This window comes from Panthera uncia, assembly GCF_023721935.1.
Source record: "Panthera uncia isolate 11264 chromosome C1 unlocalized genomic scaffold, Puncia_PCG_1.0 HiC_scaffold_4, whole genome shotgun sequence".
Classification (NCBI taxonomy): Eukaryota; Metazoa; Chordata; class Mammalia; order Carnivora; family Felidae; genus Panthera; species Panthera uncia.
The window spans coordinates 88,438,087-88,456,763 of NW_026057585.1; the positions used below are offsets into that span (position 1 = coordinate 88,438,087).

The 18,677-nt window shown below is 55.6% G+C and overlaps 1 protein-coding gene across 3 annotated transcripts in view; it reads right to left on the reverse strand.

The window, feature by feature from the left end:
* Window positions 1-970: 970 nt before the first annotated feature.
* The window catches only part of ZBTB40 (zinc finger and BTB domain containing 40), an 80,355-nt gene continuing 62,648 nt past the window's right edge, over window positions 971-18,677 (reverse strand). Inside the window, exons 11-19 of one of the 3 annotated variants that reach the window (XM_049617858.1) lie at window positions 18,121-18,588; window positions 17,154-17,360; window positions 13,165-13,329; window positions 10,409-10,623; window positions 9,091-9,253; window positions 8,304-8,390; window positions 6,938-7,119; window positions 4,874-5,064; window positions 971-2,284 (exon numbers count right to left, since the gene is read on the reverse strand). In XM_049617858.1, coding sequence (XP_049473815.1) covers window positions 2,212-2,284; window positions 4,874-5,064; window positions 6,938-7,119; window positions 8,304-8,390; window positions 9,091-9,253; window positions 10,409-10,623; window positions 13,165-13,329; window positions 17,154-17,360; window positions 18,121-18,588 — 1,751 coding nt within the window. In that variant the 3' untranslated portion in view covers window positions 971-2,211. Of the gene's footprint in view, window positions 2,285-3,837; window positions 5,065-6,901; window positions 7,120-8,303; window positions 8,391-9,090; window positions 9,254-10,408; window positions 10,624-13,164; window positions 13,330-17,153; window positions 17,361-18,120; window positions 18,589-18,677 lie in introns of those variants that run through there. The other 2 variants (XM_049617857.1, XM_049617859.1) reach the window with 2 other exon arrangements.

Sequence of the window (18,677 nt, forward strand, 5' to 3'; positions counted from 1 at the left end):
CCTCTCTCCAAAGACCGCTTAGGCAGGGGCACTCCTTCATAAAGGCCCTGTGGGCTCTGGACAGGGATCCATTCGAGCCACTCCAGGACTGTCCCGGGAGACGTGAGCACAGAGCCACCCTGCCCGCCCGCCTTTCCCCAGCCTCAGGCTGACCTGACCTTAGAGGACCTCTGGATAGAACGCGCCTCCCCTTGCCTTTCACGCTGATTCTTCCTGCAGAAACGAGGTACATCCTGCCCGTGTGCGGCCTCTCGGTTTCCTCGTTGGCTGCCAGCAACGTGACATTTTCAGCTATTTACCACAAAAGGTTTCTGCTTATTTTATACTCATCCGCTCAGCACTTTGTGCTTTGGGGCAGTTGAGATTCAAGAGATAAATGAAAAGTGGTGGGTGTTATAAGGTTCCCCGAGGGTTCAGAGAGAGAGAGAGAGAGAGAGAGAGAGAGAGAGGCGGGGGGAGGGAGGGAGAAGAGAAACATGAAGGTGCAGGAATGGACACCCGCCTCAGTGCCAGCCATCGCAGGGACCGGCTGACCTCCACGTGAAAGACTTCGCGAACAATTACAGTCTCAACGCTAAGCCCATTAAAGTCAGACCTGGAACCTCCCTACAGTTCTGTACGGCAATATCCCCCATTATAGATGGGAGTGGGGGGGGGGGGCTGAGAGGGTGTCTCCCCCAAGGTCACACAGTCAGAAAGTGGCACAGCTCGGACATACCCAGGTGGCGCACCTACGCCCATCTCTGAAACACTGTGGCACACTTGCTCCCTGGGAAGAGGGCTTCGGAAAGAGCCTCCACGTGACAGGACAGCATCCGTCCGCCCCCCCCCCCCCCCCCCCCACCGCAGGCCAGGCTGTGCTCGTGTGGCCTGAAGGCACAAGAGCCCCGAGGACACCAGGCCTATCAGGCCGGTGCCCATCTGACAGCTGGCCAGAACCAAAGAGGAAACAGGTCTGTAACATCACAGTCCATTTGAAACTCAGGCAGCACAAGATTTTCAAAGTACGTACTTTATTTATACAGAATAGTGCAAGTTAAATGAAAATAACGGTTTGTAATCTAATTTACACAGCACCAGGTGCTGGCTAGTTGTCCTGACCGTGGTGGGAGGTGTGGCTGGCCTTGGGAAGAGAAACGACGAACATTTCCACGGTTGGGACGCAGTGTGAATTAGCCCAGGAAATAATTTTTCTCAACATGATCCCCAGAACACAGGCGGCTTCCCTCGTCCTTAGAGGCACAGCTGTATGCACAGGAAGTTTCTGAGTTCTGGCTGTGCTTTGAGCCTTTGGCCCAAGTCCTACCAGCCCCAAGGTTTTCCATGACAACAAAACAATCATCATCAACTTGCTTCCGATACCCTCTTCGACCCACAAATCTTACTGTTAATCCCATTTCTTCCCTACAACTCAAGGGACCCTGGGATACACTGGACCAAGCGGAGCAGGGCTGAGGCTGCTGTTCTTTGTTTGGGAGGAATAATTAAAACATCCCAGCAATTTCTCTGTCACTGTCCAGCTTTCCAGTCCCGATTTAATAGAAATGCTGCTTGTCCCCTACAACCGTTCTATGCGAGGTTACCAGTTTCTTCCATCCCTTAGGCAATTCATAGATCTCAGGCACATTGAGATTTAAAGGCACAGCCCTCCCATCTCATTAATATGTCATCAGCCTGTGGAGACCTCGACATCACCTGCAGTGAGAAACTCTTAGGGCCCATCTCATCTTTCTCGATTCTGAGAGTACACCTGATTTATTGAAAACCATGAGCAGAGTAGGCCACCTCCCCCACCCCCCACCCCCCCAACCCATTCGCCCTGTCGGACTGGACCTCATTTTGTCCCTCAGCACCTGACCATCAGAGCTCTTCCCTGGGGCATGTGGCCAACACCCGTGGTTGGTGGGAGAGGAGGGTCAGTGTTTCCGCACAGAAGCCCTGGATGGATCACCAGGATTCATCACGGAACCCAGGATTCACAGCACAGACAAGACCCTGGCACTCGCTGGGCTCAAAGGCTTCTAAACATAAAGCTTCTGAGACAGAAGAGACAGGCTTTTTGCCTCAGCCCCTCTGCTGCCCTGCCGGCCCCAGGTGCTGCTCAGGTACTTGGGACAGTCCCATCTTCCTCGGGCAACCCTTGCTCTTGAATCTCCTATCTGTCGTCTCACTTACCTGGGATGGCAAATCCCGTTCCATAAATGATCCCCATTATTCCCACAGAAGCAGACTCCAGCTTGGAATCTGACTGCCTTTCCACTCCTCACCGGCTGCTCCACGAGCTCTGGGAGCAGAGAAAGTCCGCGGTCCCACTGAACGCAGCCGGGAAGCCCACAGGCTCCTCCACTCCACCGCAAACGCGCCAGGGTTCAGCCTGGAGGCCAGCGGGGCGCAGCCCTGGCAACGAGGCAGACAGACACCTCTGCCATAAGAAAGCAAGTGACGGGGACCGAGGAGAGCACAATGACAATGTCCTCTGTGGCAGACATTCAGAAGGTCTCTCGGGCAGCAGTGGGAGGAAAGAACCAAAACAGCAGAGCTAGAAAAAGTCTTCCTACAATTAAAATCCACACTTAGGCATCTTTGGGGAGGGACACTGTAAAATCACCGCCACGCAGCGCCCTGCAGAGGTCCACTCGGAGCAATGACTAAACTCAGGACGCACCTTTCCTCGCTGTCGACTAGAAGCGGCACAGGGTCCGTGCCTCCTGCCGAACGGGCCACGGGGCAGGCGCGCACCTAGCACACGTCCGACCCCTCTGTTTGCTCCCAGCACAGTGAGCTGCGGGTCTGGCGATTCTGGAGGAAATGTGTGCCGTGCCACAATGTGGGGCTCCACCGGAGACCTGAGAAAGGATTTCTCGGTACTTGAAAAGATCCGGAACTTGGTTTAAAAACTTCAGCTTTCCTTCACCAGGAGACTTTTTTAAAAAGAAAAATCACTTTTCCCTACGAGCCCTTAGCAATTAAGTTTCCATTTGTTTTTCGACTAGAAGGGATTCTGACGGCGCTGCAATCCCCAGCCGCCGCCGAGGCTCGTGAGGAGCGGCACTCTTATCCGCCGGGCTGGCCCCCGTGGCGCTGTAAGCACGGGCCACTCCATTCTCTTCCGGAGGGTTTCGTCTGGTCCCAAGGGGCGATTCGGTGCCACTCTGCCAGTTGCAGATCGAGAGCTCTCCCGGTCTGACGGCCCACGGGACCGAAAAACCTTCAGAAGAGACGGCCGTGGCAGGAGCGGTGAGGGCTTCACGCGGAGGCCACGTCTTAAGGGTTTGAGCACCATCTTCTGGTCAGGTTTTGGCTTTTGAGGACTTGCCTTTGAAAACTTCATTTACTCCACAATGGGAAGATCCCTGAGCCGACAAGCTCAAGTGACTTGCATATCGAAACGAGGACACGAGTGGAGGCAGGAGCAGTTAGCTGCCTGGTGTGCACAGGCCTGCGCTGGACCTCACCGCCCGCGCGCACGGCCAGATGGCCGCAGCGAACGCGCCGGTCAGCGGCAAGGCCCCGCCTTCCGCCCTTCCAGCGGGGCGCGGAGGCGGTGAAGTCCTTACCGGGTCCCAAATCGACCCCCTGCCCCTGCTCGGACGGGGTCACGCGAGATGTGCTCGGCAAGGAGGCGTGGGCTCGCGGGGGGCCGACGCAACTGGGCACTACCTCCGCGGGGGGTCAAGCCCCTCGCCGTGGCAGGGAGCCCTGGCTGCTGTGTAAACACTGCACTAGCAGACTGCGACCTCCTGGCATCGAGGAAAGAAGACAAATGCTAGCCGTTCCCTCCAAACGGCGGGAACCTACATCCATCTAATTGCACTTCATAACGGATTCCACAAACCATTAATTATCAGATTATATTTTAGGAACCGCACATAAAAAACTTGGTGAAATTCAGACTCCAAAGGCTCACGACCCTGCGGTAACAGCGGCGGCCTGGAGAGTCGGACGACAGGCCCCTCGCAAGGCAGGGGGAGCGGGGCCGGAGGAAGAGCCAGGGGCAACCACGGGCACCACCGCACCCGGCCCGGCACTGGTTCATTGGCCGTAACGCCAGCTCCAGAGTGAGGGAGCGAGGGTTGCGGGCCACGTGGACATTTCCCGCTCTGACTGGAAATAGGGGTGAGGGGAATGTGGGAAGGCTGCGGGAACCAGCCTTCAGGTACAGAACACCACGGAAAATATCCTGGAAAGGCAGGGACTGTCTTTGCAGCGGGACGGCCCCACACTGACTGCTTCCCGCAGAAACACGGCAAGGCCTCGTTTGGGGAAGGGCTGACGGTCCTGACGAGGTGGGACTCGGCATGGAAGCGAGGCCTTCCCGCGTTAACACGCCGCTCCCCATCCACCGGGAGTGGGCTGGGCCTCCCGAGCAGACGGGAGGATGACAGGGTGAGGAAGAGGCCAGTGTGCACCAGCCTGGGGGTCTCTGGATGGTCCGTTGTGCTTTGCTCTCATTTTTAGACGGCCAGAAGGCACCGGCAGCCCCGATCTGTGGGCCACTGTCCCCCACACCCCTGCCATTCTGCACAGGGAAGGCTGCCCCCGATATGTGACCGCCGTCCCACAGGCACCTGCCATTCTGCAGGGAAGGCTGCCGGCACACAGCCCCTCTCTGGTGCCCTGGCCACCAGCTCCCATCCCACTGCTCATCACAGAGGCCACTGCAGTAGGCCCGTCCCCTCTGAAGGGCAGCGGTGTCGGTGCCGACGACTCCAGCACTGTTGGTTCTATGAGACCGAAGTGAGAGTGTTCCGGTTGGTGGAGGCTAAGATGCCCACTACTCGGGCCAGCCGGGGGCGGAGGGCAAAGGGCAAAGCTGCGGAGCGTTCTCTCTGCGGCAAACGCAGGGCCCTCCCCTGGATGGGCAGCCACTCACTTGGCCTCGCCACAGATGAGGGTCACGGTACCATCTAGCAAATCCTCCACGGTCACCGCCACAAGCTCAGAGCTGGTCTGAGACGTCTGTGAATCCGGCAAGGTCACAAACACCTGTGATCCAGCAAGCTGGGTCTCCTCCAAGGTGATCACCTGCTCTGTCGGGGCCGCCGGCTCTGGGGTTTGGATCACCTGAAAGGGAAAGACCGCGAGACCGCTCTGGGCAGTGTCCACAGTGGGCTCCCCAGAATTTACGTGGTTTTCATCTCATGCTGTAATGATGATATTTATGTTTTCACCTGAGGAGAGCAATTACATGTGCCTAATGGGAAGAGGCAAGTCTAACACAGCAGCGATGCAAAAGAGAAGGCAGGCAAACAATTTAAATAACTCCATGTGCTAAATTGCTATAATTTAGCTCAGTACGCATCTCAGGGTGCCCGGACTCTGTGATTACCCACCGGTGAACACGGGCTCAGTTTCTTACACTGGGTTTTCCTGTCTCGAGGATCACGCTGCGGAGGGGAGCGCCACTGAAAGGAATGCTACTGAAGGTGGCCGGTCTCAGGCTTGACCACGGAAACGGAAAGACTTATCGGAAGCCTTGGCTTGCCCAAGGCGGTGTCTCTGGCCCTCAGTCAGGCAAAGAGCCTTCCTTGGAGGCTGTGTGGCTACAGAACTTGGGAGCGGGGACGAGTGGAGGAAATGTGACTTCTGTCAGCTCCCTCGTTTGCCTCCCCAGGCTGGCAGCCCCCCTCTAAGGCCACACGGACTTCTTCCAAATCCGGGTCACCTGTTCCAGACGGCCTTCCCATCCCAGGGAGAGCCAGTCTGTGGCGAAACACCCATTTCCTGCCCGGACCTCCACGCTGATGCTCGTGGCCTGTGGAGCTCGGGACAGCTTGGTGCCCCCTGATACTCTGAAACCAGAGAGCCCATAGTGGGCACAGCTGCCCTGGCTCTTGAGAATCAGCCCGGAGTGAGGAGCAGAGCGCTAGACCTGAGGGGGCAGAGCAGGGGAGGCCAAGCTCAGTCACCTGTCTGTGCTGTGGGGATGAGGGGACTAATTCTGAGGTCTAATAAAAAATCACCCAGGATAGCAGTTTTCAAACTGTTTCTCCTTATTCTTCAGCAACAGAAACCTTTTTCTTCCCCCTCCTCATAAGACATCATAACTTACCAAGAATCCTAGTATATAAAATCCTAGTATATAAAATCCTAGTATATAAAAAAGAGCAAAGCAGAGCCATCGTGGGTGATACAGCAGCAGGGACTTCCCTGGAGCCTGCCCACCTGCCTTGGTCTCTGCTCGCACAGAGGCCCGTAAGAACACGGCTCACAAAGGACTCATCTGTGGGGCTGGACAGCAGGACCGTTCAAGCAGTTAATGCTTCCGTTCCAGTCCACCCACAGACGATCGACAGAACTGGGTTTCTTTTCCTCCTCTACCCACCCTCGCTGGAGAAGACAGGAAGAGCAGGAAGAGGACCAGGGACACAGACAGGGGCTGGAGCAAGCTTAGTTTTGAAACATCAGAAGAGGCGAGCTTCCCCCTGGGAAAGGTGAATGGCCCTGACACACCCAATGTGTTTCGAAGGTGTCTCTGGCCCTGAAGGTGGTTGGTCTCAGGCTTCAACGGCAGGGGTCCCGACAGAGAGCTCACCCCCTCTTCTCTGAGGCCTCCCGCAGCTCCTGCCGTACCCCAGGGTGTTTTGCAGAAGATGGGGAGTGTGTGAATGAGGAGAAACCAAGCTTGTTGTGCTTGTGGAAATTCTCATTCCAGGATCCCTCTACCCAGGGGCCATCTGCATGTGTTCGCCAGGAGACTAGAATTTTCTGTCTTGTTTGGTTAAGAGGTCCAGAGAGACTCTTCTACAAGGCCCTCTTGGTCGTGAGTATAATTACTCATGGGACCCTCTGGGAGCCGGAGAGAAAGGCCGGGTGGCATGACAGAGCTGCCTCTAGAGAAGCCTTAGGAACCTCGTGTTAGCACCCTCATATCCGAAGGCCCCAGCATCACCTGCCCCACCTGTGAGGCTGCTGCTTGAGTCTCAGAGCCCGTCACCTTTGGGTGTTCAGATTCCAAGTGGCCATCAAGCTGGGCCTGCGAGGTGAAGAGCTCCCCGCAGAGCTCACAGGGGAAGGTGCTCTCTGACTGCTTGAAGTGCTCCGTGGTCACGTGGTGTTGCAGTGCTCCCGGGAAGCGGAAAGTAGCCGCACAGTACAAGCACCTGAACGGCTGCGACCCTGGAAGAGGGGGACACAAAGGACGGGCTGTGGGTGGAACGACTGAGAGAAGGAAGAGCAGGCACAGGGGAGAGGCCGCGCGGCCGGGATCAAGGTGCAGACGCAGATATAGGTTCTGAGGGGCCTGAACCTTGTAGCTTTGGGGGATCCTCTTTAGGAAAAGGAACGCAACGTGAAAGATACAGGAACGGGCCCCATGCAGGTGAGGGGCTCTGCAGCACAGCACCAGATTCAGGCTCCAAGTGCCTCTGCTGAAGCCCATTCTTCACTCAACTGCAGGTAAGGGTGCGGACGATACTACACTTCATCAGGTCCCAGAGGCACGTTTTAACATCCCTGACACGGAGCCAACGGCATCTCACGACTGCTGCGGGCCAGGCGGCGGGTGACGTACAATTACCAACGGCTGCACAGGGACGGACGTCTAAGGTGGCGGCACCAAGCCCTGCGGAGTGTGCGTCCAGGGCTTCGAAGGAAACCCCCGAGACGGGAGCAGCGCACGTTGCTAGCTCACAGGAACCAAATGGCTGAGGAGGGACGCGGTAAGCGGTGGACGCTCAGCTACATCCCCAGAGCAGGACAAAGGGGCTAGTTTTCCCTAACGCTCAGGGGACCAACACCGACGGCCTGCGTGTGTCCGTCCCCAGTGCTGCTGATGCGGAGTAGACATCACGCACGACGACACATGCCCTGGCGGTCAAACTGAGAGCTACTCTGAGAAGCGGCTGCTCACGGTAATTTCTGTCTACCTTCCTCCCGACGTGCACACACAGGAGTGCGTACAGCCTCCGTCACATTAAGTCCCAAACGGCACTGAGAATGGCCTGCAAATTCTAAGTGACAACTAAGTATAGTTTAATTGGCAGCAGTGTTTCTTTCTTAACGGCTCATTAAAAACTAGCATTTCAGGTCTGATGAGACACGGCCCTGACTACGATAACCACAGTGGCGCCTGAGGGATGCCCACCGGGGTCGCGCCTCCCGCGTTCCCTGGGTACGAACACATTCAGTTTGCAGTTACGCCGTGAGGAAGGAGGCACTACGATTGTCCCCGTTTGATAGATGAGGAAACTGAGGCACACGTTGATTAAGGGTCCTGGACCACACACCGCACAGCCGCGGACGGTGGAGAAGAGCATCCCCGGGGCGGCGGGGCCCAGGAACATCGTGGAAGGGGCACTGACCTGAATGCTGGCACTTGATATGAACCTGCAGCAAAGCCGGTGTGGGGAAGAGCTCCTTGCACTGGTCACACTCGTGGAACTTCGTATCTGCGGGGCACACAAGGAAACAGGTGCTGGGAACAAACAAGAGGACGGCCCTCTCGGGCCGGAGAGGCACAGGGCTGGGGGTGGCAGCGACGGCGAACACTTAGCCGGCGTCTCCCCGGGGAACCTCGTGCCTACAACCTGTCAGTGCGGTCTAGTGTAAAGAGCACCAGATCAGAACGGGCCGCCCGGAGGAAAGTAGGGCTGCCGTGAGAGGGGAAGGAGAAGGCACCCACCAGAGCTCAGCGTGCGCCTCACACACAGGAGATGCTTCAAGCCCGCAGTGATTACCCCGCAGACTGACCCGCGCGGTAGGTATTAAGAACTTTCTGAAGAGAAGGAATCTGGCTCAGAAGAGAGCGGTCACCGGCCGAGGTCATGCAGCCGATCGGTGCCGGAGTCAGAAGTCCACCCAAGCCCGTCCACCACTTCCCGGGTACCATGATGAGCCACTGTCGCTCAGGGGCCCATAGGAGCTTACGGTGCTCCACGCCTCTGGGTTTGAAAACCACAGCCACTCAAGCTGCTGCTTACCGTTACCGACGGGCCAGTGCGGTGGTGTGCTGGGACAGAACGAAGGCAGTTGCCACACCACACCACACCACAGCCCCGGAAGCTGGGGTTGTGGACAGAGCTCAGGATGCTGTCATCTAGCCACTCCGCCCGTCAGCTCCCACCCCGTCTACAGGCACCCGAACTTCACCTGCATGCTCTGCTTTGATGTGCTTCTTGTGTTCAACGGTGTTGGAAAAGGTCTTGTCACAGGAGCCGCACTGGAGCGACGAAAATTTGGAAGATCGATGATTCTGAGCGGCAAACACATCAGGGTGGTGGGTCCGGTTGTGGTACCACAAACCAGACAATTGCTGCAAGGAATACGGCAAACGTTAAGTCTTGGAACGTTCCAACAAGCTGGAGAGTTCACCAGGCCCTCGTGAGACAAATGAGCTTATGGGTCTAGACCCACACTCTTACCTGTCACACTGAGAGCCCATGCGAGAGGAAAGGCCGGGGAACAAGGCACCTGTGTATTTGCCAAGAGGCTACTATGGGGCAGGGCTCAGCCTGGCCCTTCAGAAACTCTCACCCCTCACAACAAGCCTATGAGAGAGAGGCCAGAACCTTTCTAGCGAGGTGGAAGCTGAGGCACAGAGGGGCTAAATGATTTGCCCAACGTCATATGATTTAGTATAGAGCAGGGCCAGAATTCAAACCCTGGCCTTCCACCTGGAGTGTGTGGGCTGTATCTCACTGCCTCCCAGAGGCCCAGGGAAGCAGCAGAGACCCTCCTGGAGCGGGAGCATTTGTTGTCCCTGCTCCACGAGCAACTGCTACTCCTTTCCGGGCTCCAGAAGAGCCCCGAGACACCGTGCCTACAGTTCCGCTTTCCTAGAGGCCAAGCCCAGGCCTTACTCAGCTCTGTAACCCTGACGTCACGGCACCAGATCGGCACAAAGTTAGTGCTCCATTTCTGTTGAGCTGTGCTTCTCTCCGTATACCCAAATCTTACAGCTGTCACAAGAACCACCGTTTTCTCTGTAGTTTTAGAGTTGAGTTTCTCGTATGTGGTTTCTTTTTAGTTCCATATGGGGTTTCCCCTTAATCATATACCAAATTCGAAGGTGAAAAAGCAGACCCCCTTCCCTGGGAGTTACACAACAACCACCACCCAGTAATTGTGCTAGATAAGGGAGTTCCAGGCAGTGTTACGCAGCCATCGTCACTCTCACATCCCTTGACACACAGGGTCAATGGGTTCCACAGAGTGTGAACGTCCGCAGGGAAAAAGCAGCATTCAGTTCGTGACAAGGCTGAGACCTGAGAGAAGAGGTGTAGGAATTCTCGGCAATTAAAGCTCCCAACAGCATTACTCTGACCAGATCACCCTCGAGAGTCTGAGTAATTACAAGCTGCATCCTTCACGGGAAGCGGCCACATCAGCGTCTCCAGGGCTCCCGGCAGATCGGAGGGAGGGCAGCCTGGGGACAGGGGGAGGCGCTCCTGGCAGAGCCTGAGGTCACCTGGTAGGCCTTGTTGCAGATCCCGCAGCTGAAGGGCTTCCCCCCGACGTGGGTCACCATGTGCCGCTCCAGCATGGAAGGGGCGCTGAAGATCTTCCCGCACGTGGGGCAGGGGTGGTACTCCTTGGAGTGGACCTCGTGGATGTGCTTGCGATGGTCCTGCAGGGTGGGGAAGCTCATCCGGCATTTCTTGCAGTCGTAGGGATCTTCTATGTCTGGTGCCACGGGGCATCGTGAGAAGAGACGGAGGGGAAAAGAAACGACAGGCAGCAGTCAGTGAGACGCGGGCCGTGTGCAGCTCCAGGTGCCGGACTCCGTTCGGACGTCAGGCACGGCCGCAGACTCTGAGGACCAGCTGCGAGTGCGGTGGTCACCTGACTGCCCCCTACCTTCGTCCCGGGAGGAGGGACTCCCCCGAGGCCTCTGTACTAACCACCTCCGCGGCATCAAGCGGTTCATCCCGATTCCTCACGTTACACCCTACAAGTTAAATTCCGCTTAAGTACTTTGCACGGAGCAGTGCCCTTGCTCTTTCCCTGCTCGCGGTGGGCATTTCTGAGTTTTCTCGTTTTCTACAGAGATTTCCAACAAACTCCCCGGAGCGTGCTATCTCCTTTATTGTCAGCACATGACTGACAGGAAGAAGGCTTCCTCGCTCCTCGCCTTAGACTCAAGAAAGAAAACATTTTCAATGTTTAATGAGTGCCATGCGACAGGCATGTTTTAAGTGCCTTACACATATTAACTCCCTTTATCCTTCCAATAATCCTACGAGTGGGATCTATTATCATCCTATTTTAGAGATTAGGAAAAGCAAGGCTTACAGACTGCCTGCGCAGTGACACCAGTGGGAATGGCTGAACTGGGTGACAGTCCCAGCTCTCATTCCCGTGGCCCTGCTCCGAGCCACCTGCTTAACTGGACATGCCAACTCTGCAGCGAGGCCTCACAAACAAGAACTAGCACCGATGCAGGAAACGTGTGCTGTCGCTTTGGCAGGAAACTTCAGTTTATTTTTTCTGAAAGCAACGGAAAGCAGAATGTTTTCATCCTTTGCCCACGAGCCAATCCTACACGTGCACCGAGTCAGATTAATTCAAGAATCTGGACGCGCAGCAGCACTCGGTGTCATCAACTAGTTGCCCTGTGGACATGAGCTCTTGAAATCTCAGTTTACGCTGCTGTCAGGGCGCTCTGAAGCGGTTCTCCGCAAGCCATGATGCGGGCCTGCGACACAGGTAAGGAACAGTTCAGGAGAGGGGCCTGGATGCTGGCCTGCCACCGGGGACGCTTCCTAAGACCCGGAAGTCTTTGGGGTCCTCTGCGTCCTGACAATTGACCGGTCCCGCCCTCACCCCTCTCCCCGGTAATGCTACCAGGAAAAGGAGACCAGAGGAGCATGGCATTCAAAAAGGCTGAAAGGACATAAAATGATGGCACTAGATCCAAGCCAGATCTCACTCATCTGGGAGCCTCACGAGCTGGACGTGGGGACCCAGGAACACCTTGGGGGAAGGGGGCAGCCCTGTGTATACCTCCTGCATCGTCCACAGTGTCCAGCCCCGGGCTGGGCACAGAGGAGCCCCAACAATGTCCTTTGCCAGCTGGCAGATAACAGATTTGCATGGGTTGACATTAAGTACATGTTTGTGAGGCCCTGTGTTTGCTAGAAACTGGTGCGTGGGAAACAGAGGCAGGGAGGGGAGAGGAGAGGGGAGAAGGGAAACAGAGGTGGGGAGGGGAGAAGGGAGAAGGGTATGCAGGGTGCATGACGTGCTAGAGAGACCGGCTTTGACGGTGACAAATGGCATCTGGGAGGGCTGCTTCCATCACCAGTAATAACATCTGGCATTTAGTGAGCATTTCTGTGTCACGCTTTACACGGGATACCTCACTAACTCTCACAGCGACCCAAGGTGGCGGCATCCCTTTCTCTCATGTACAGAAGGGGTACGGGAGGCTTAGAAAGGTAAAGAAATCTGCTTAAGGTCTCAAGGAAGAAAACGGCAGGGTCAAGATTCAAGTCCAGGCCCGTGTGATTTCAGAGCCCAGCTCCTCCTAACTCCCGGGGACACGGTGTCGATCACACGCCTGCTGCTGGAGAAGACGCAATGTGGCCAGCCAGACACCACACTGGCCGTCTCCCGAGGCTGGAATGAGGACGGAGTTTTCCGTACCCTCCTATGTGTGTGTCGAACAGTGGCACGTCTCTGTATCAGTGCCGGTAGAAGGGGACAAAAATGGGGGCAGACCCCACTGACCAAGTGGCCAGGGGAGCCCTGGAGAGAGAACGTGGGGCAGAAGGCTTTCAGGGCGGCGTGAGCAGGGACCACGTACAACGGTGTGCATGAGCTCAGACAGCGTCCGGCCGCTCCTATGGGGAAGGCGGGTAGGGCTATGAGATGAGTGGGGGCGGGAGGGGGCGTGGAAAGAGAAGCTCGGTGGACTAATGGGAATATTCCGGTGCTCTGCAGCCTGTTATCAAGGATCTCCTTCAAGCATAATTTGCCTTTGTCAGCCAAGCAGTACCAGGTGGGCTAAAAAGGAGACAAGGAAACAGCCTGGACGTTACACGATGACACGTTAAAACGGGATTTTTCTTGGAATAGGAACAAGGGACTCGGTTTTGCAGGAGAATAGGGGAGGAGGAGGCAGCAAACGGGGCTGGCTCTGGTGGAGTGTCACTTTCTGTCATGATTGCTACGAGCCCTCTCAGAGCCAGTGCCTGACATCCACTCCACAATCTCGGTACGTACTGTGAAAGGTGTGCAGGTGGATGGACAGGCCATTGGCTTGCCGGAAGCCCTTGCCACAGTCCCTGCAGACATATGGCTTGTCCCCGGTGTGGGTCCTCACGTGGCGGGACAGCTCAATGGACTGGGCGAACACAGCATCACAATACTGGCAGGCATACATTTTCCCTGGAAACATACATGAGTTTACCCATTAGAAACAGCACCAAACATTCACGGCATTCCTAAAACAGGATCACATTGCAAGGCACGTGGTGGGGAATATGATCTGGGAGAGGACATTAAACCACAAGCAACCTGCAACACACCGGGTGAGAGGTCTGAGCCCCTCTATCAGACGGCGGCACACACACAGCTGATGGCACAGTGTGGTCTCTCTCCCCTGAGGAATGAGGACAGAGTTCTCATCACACAGACTACCCATCTGCTAACCAGGCCACCCCAAGTACGGAAGAGCTCATTCCACTCCCAGGAAACAGATACGTCCTCATGCCCAGAAATTCTCGTGCCCAGGTACATTCTCACGCCCAGATACATTCTCATGCCCAGATACATCCTCATGCCCAGGGTCTGGATCCCTTGCCACAGCCACAGTGCAGAACTGCGACTTCACATAAAGGTGACAGACGGGGACTCAGAGAATGGAAGCCTTCTCCCGCTGACTTGCTATAAAGTTATTATAAATCATTTGGCTTCTCTATTTCCTCATGCACATTATGAGAATACAATGACCAGACTGCCAAAGACTGTTAGAAAATACAGGTACAGAGCAAGGCTCGGACGCCGGCATCTGTAAGCCACTCGACCAGCTGTGCCTCCAATGTCCATTATGGGCCAACAGAGGAGTGGAGAAATCAGTGAGGCAAGGGTCCAGGTCCCCCAAACCCTAGGGACTGCTTCAACGAGAGCAATCAATGCCATGTTCATCGTTCACATGTTGGGCTTTGAAATAAGATTCGTTAGGGAAAAAAGGGTTTCTTCAATCAAGAGTGGAATTATTAAGAAGCCCAGGACTCAGCCCTCGGCCTTCCTTATTCACACTTCGTAGAGAACCTCATCCCGGAGCTCAGATGCCATCTGTACCTTGACGACGGCCACATTTTTGTCTCCGGCTCCCATCTTTCCCCAGAACTGCGGACCTGCACATCCAACCGCCCATCACCCTCCTTCTCCGCCTGGAGGTCTAACCGATACTGCAGACACAGCTCCCAATTCCCTGTCCCCAGCAACCCCAGCAACCCCGGCACCCCCCACCCCCACGCACTCCAGGTTCCTCACCACAGTGAACGGCAGCACCATCTAGTACTCAGCTGCTCAAGCCAGAAACTCCAGGCCGCCCTGAACCCCCCCTCACATCGGCACCCAGCCCAGCGTGGGTCCTGTACTTCTGTGCCAACGACGCATTCTCAAACGTGAACGTCTTACAACCGCTCCCAGCACAGCTCCAGCTGAGCGCCTCATCACCTCCACACCAGATGACTGGCCCACCTCGCCTCCCCGGGCACACTCTTGCCCTATCACAGCTGACAGGCTGGAGTCGCCAGAATTAACTCCAAAACCCCTAAGTCAGATCCTAGGGATCTTCTGCTCACAACCGTCCTATGGCTTCCTGCTGTAGAATCGTGGCCCTCAAGGACGTCCGCGTCCTAGCCCCTGAAACTTGGGGATGTGTCCCCTCACGTGACAAAGGGGGCTTTGCAGATATGATTAAGTTAAGGATCTTCAGATGACAGGATTATCCTGGATTATACCAGCAGGCCCAACATAATCACCAGGGTCCTTGGAAGAGGGAGCAAGGAGGGTCAGAGGAGGAGGCGGGATGAGGGACACAGAGGTTGCAGCGCCACGGCCACGAGCTGGGGAAGGCAGACAACCTCTAGAAGCTGGGAAAACAAGGAACGAGTTCTGCCCCGAGCCTCCAGAAGGAACACACCTGCCAAATTTTGACTCTACGCTCGTTAAAACTTCTTTTGGCCCCCTTACCTCTAAAATGGCAAGATACTACGTCTGCATTGTTTTAAGCCACTGTGTGTGGTAATTTGTTACAGCAGCAATAGAAACTAGCACTTTCTGCATAACAACCGGTCCCAACCTTGACTTACAAGACCCTTACAGGCACCTGGGTGGCTCAGTTGATTAAGCGTCCGACCCTTGGTTTTAGCGCAGGTCGTGATCTTGCGGTTCGTGAGTTCGAGCCCCACATCAGGCTCTGTGTTGACAGTGCAGAGCCTGCCCGGGGGGGGTCTCCATTTTCCCTCTCTCTTGCCCCTCCCCTACTCGTGTGTGTGCACACACGTGCTCTCTCTCTCTCTCTCAGAATAAACAAATAAACTTAAAAACAACAACTTAGAAAAAACAAAACAAGACCCTTACGAGACCTGGCCTCTGGCAACGTCTCCAGCCTTACCTCTCACCCTCTTGTCTCGTTTAGGCTGCTTTGGCCCCTTCTAGTTTCCTGTGGTCTCTCAAACAGGCAAGGCTCCTCCCCACTTGGAGAGGGGGTTCTGCGCCTGTGAGGCTTTTCTAGATCTGTCACCGGTTCCGGCTCTCACTTCACTCGGGTTTCCACACAAACCTCATTTCATCGAGGCCTTCTCTGACGACACAGAGGGCGCCCCACCCCAGCCCTGCCGCCCTCCTGCCGTTCACCCTGCTTTACTTCTCGTCAGGGCAAGTACTACCATCTGACTGTGTATTACACCTTTGTTCACGGTCTCTCTTACCCAGTGGAATGTAAACTCCACGAGAGCAGGCTGTGTATAGTGACTCTGCCCCTGCTACCTGGAGTCGTGCTCAGGAAAGTCATTCAGTCAGTAAATGTTTACTGAGTGTCTATCCACTCTTGCTAAGTACTATTCTAAGTTCCAATAATACGCAGTGGTGGGGGGAAAGACTAACAGCCCTACCCTCAGGGAGCTGGCATTCTGACAGGAGGAGACTCACTAGAAACACAGTAAACTAATGAAGCAGAGAAGATGGCTGGTGACAAGTACTGTGGAGACGAGCCACGCAGGGGAACGGGGGGGGGGGGGGGGGGGGGGGGGGGGGCGGGGGCTGCGATTTCACATGGGGCAGTCAGGAAAGGACTCACGGGAAGAAGTGTGAATAAAGAGCCGAAGGAGGTGGGGAGGGATGAAAAGCATTCCGAGCAGCGGGAAGGACAAGAATGCAGGGCCCACGGCAGGTATAGCGGAGAGAACAGGGTGTGGGCAGGGGAGAGGGCCCAGGGGACCTGGTCACACGGAGCCTGGCAGGCTATATCGTAAGGCCTTCAGATTTTCCACCAAGCGAGGCGGACAGCCTTCGCAGCAGAGAAGGGAGAGGATATGGTTTAGTTTTGAAAGGATCCCTAGGGCTGTGGACCGAGAACACAGTCCAGGGAGAAGGGGAGAGCCAGGACGCCAGTTGGGTGGCTATTCCCGCAGTCCGGGTGAGAGGACGGTGGGACCGTCACTTCCACAGAAATGTGCCGAACGATGCAGAGAATCTCCGGAGGAGCCTTCTCTGACAACACGCCTCCCCTCCGACTGGACTAGAAACCCCTCCCTCATTCCTCCATCTCCCCGGTGTTACTCCCTGTTCCAACGGCACCTGTCTCTTTCCCAGACACACCCTAGACCGTCAGCTCTGTGAGCACAGGACGTCCAGCTTCATCACTCAGCCCCTGCCGCTGCGAGCGCCACAGCAGGTGCCAAACCAAGGTTCTTCTCACGCCTGAATTCCACCTCGAAGCCCAAGGAACCCCTGGCTTCATGTAGATTCCAACTATGAAGTCACCAGCCCAGGTGAGCCAGCCTCTCTTCACACACTCTCACCGGAGCGTCTTGCACACCTGTGCACCTATGTACTCCTGGTCATCCGTGTGCCCACAGGCTGCACGGTCGCTGTTTGTAAGCTACCTGAGATCTTTATCATGCCCAGATCCACGGGTTTTTAGGCAATTCATACAGTTAAAGTCGGCGGGGAAAATGAAGAAATTCTCCACGCCTTGCCTTCCGAGTGCTTCTTCTTGGTGTGGTAGGCCAGGGCAGAGGCCTGGGTAAAGGTCATGAGGCAGTGCTTGCACATGAACGGGCGGTCCCCAGTGTGAAGGCGAAGGTGGTTCTTCAGGGTAGAATTGGCCGCAAACTTTGCCCCACACTCTTCACAGGAGAAAGGCTTCTCATCAAAGTGCTCTGTCAGTTTGTGGTACTGCATGCCTAGGGACCAGAGGGACACCAGTAAGCAGCGTGACGAAGCCAGCAGGAGGACACGAGAGCGCTGTCTGAGACCAGGCCCCGAGAGGAAGCCCAGCACGAACCACAGGACAGCAGGCCACGCTCCCTCCGACCTCACACAGCCATGCTGCTCACCCACCCGCCGCCCAGCACTCCAGAGGTCACCTCGGTCCCACCTGTTTGGTTCAGGCACAAAGTGTTCTGGGTTTATCTTTCCCATCCCCTCTTTCTCTTAAATAGGGCCTGCCACAGAGGAACAAGAACTCACTTTACGTTTCATTAGGTTTCCCCGACATCTGGGACAAGGGTAAATAATTTTGGCTATACACCCCATGGTTTCTGTGACTTACTTATTATCGAGAAACAAGTAACAGCATGGAAACCTAAGAGTCGAGTGTTAAATAGCTGGCTGTTATTCTGAATAATAACGGCCACAGTTCACGAAGTCCTAACTCTGTCGTAGGCGCTGCACGTCAGGTGTGTAACTGTATTATCTTAAATCTTGACAACAATTCAAAAAAACGGGTGCTATCAGGGCGCCTACCTAACAGGTGGGGAAGTTAAGAGAGCTGACGCCAAAGCTCACGCTCTTCTCAACACATGACCCTGCGTCTGTAGGAACCCGCTCCGTTCCCCAGGCCAGTCCACGGCCCTCACTGCATACGAGACACAAGGCCTGGAATCCACACTGCGATGTCCAGAGTTATCACCCTCTTAAGTTACCTCGCCCGCCTCAAAGTACCTGAGGCGTGGGCAAATTCTCTCCCACAAAGGTCACATGTCACTGGAAGCCTCTTCTTCTTCTTCTTCGGGGCATCGGGCTCTCCTCCTCCACCGTGGGCCTCCAGCTGATGTTTTTCCAGCTCCTTCTTAGACTCCTTGGTCTCGCTGCACTCCTTACACTGCACCTGTTTGCTCTTGGCCACCCGGCAGCGCTTCATGTGCACCTTCAGACGGCAGTAGAAATGGAAGCTTTTGTCACAGGCCTTACAGACGAAGCTCTTCTTGGCAGGGTCGGGGGAGGCAGACGTGTTTTTCGCTTGTGGCTCTGGCAAGGAGCCGGTCTCTCCTTGACTGCCCTGCTTCCCAGACCGGCAGCCTTCCTCCGCTGGCTCGGCTACCTTCTCATCTGTTCTGTCGTTGGCTGCGCGGGGAAATTTACTGCTCACTTTCCACCTTTCCTTCTCTCCACCTTCCTGAGTAAGGAAGCCTGCATGTAAGAGAGATCACACGGCTCTGGAAATTCTCCTGCGTTTCTACTTTGCTTCCCAACTTTTCTTCTTAGGATACACTGGAGAC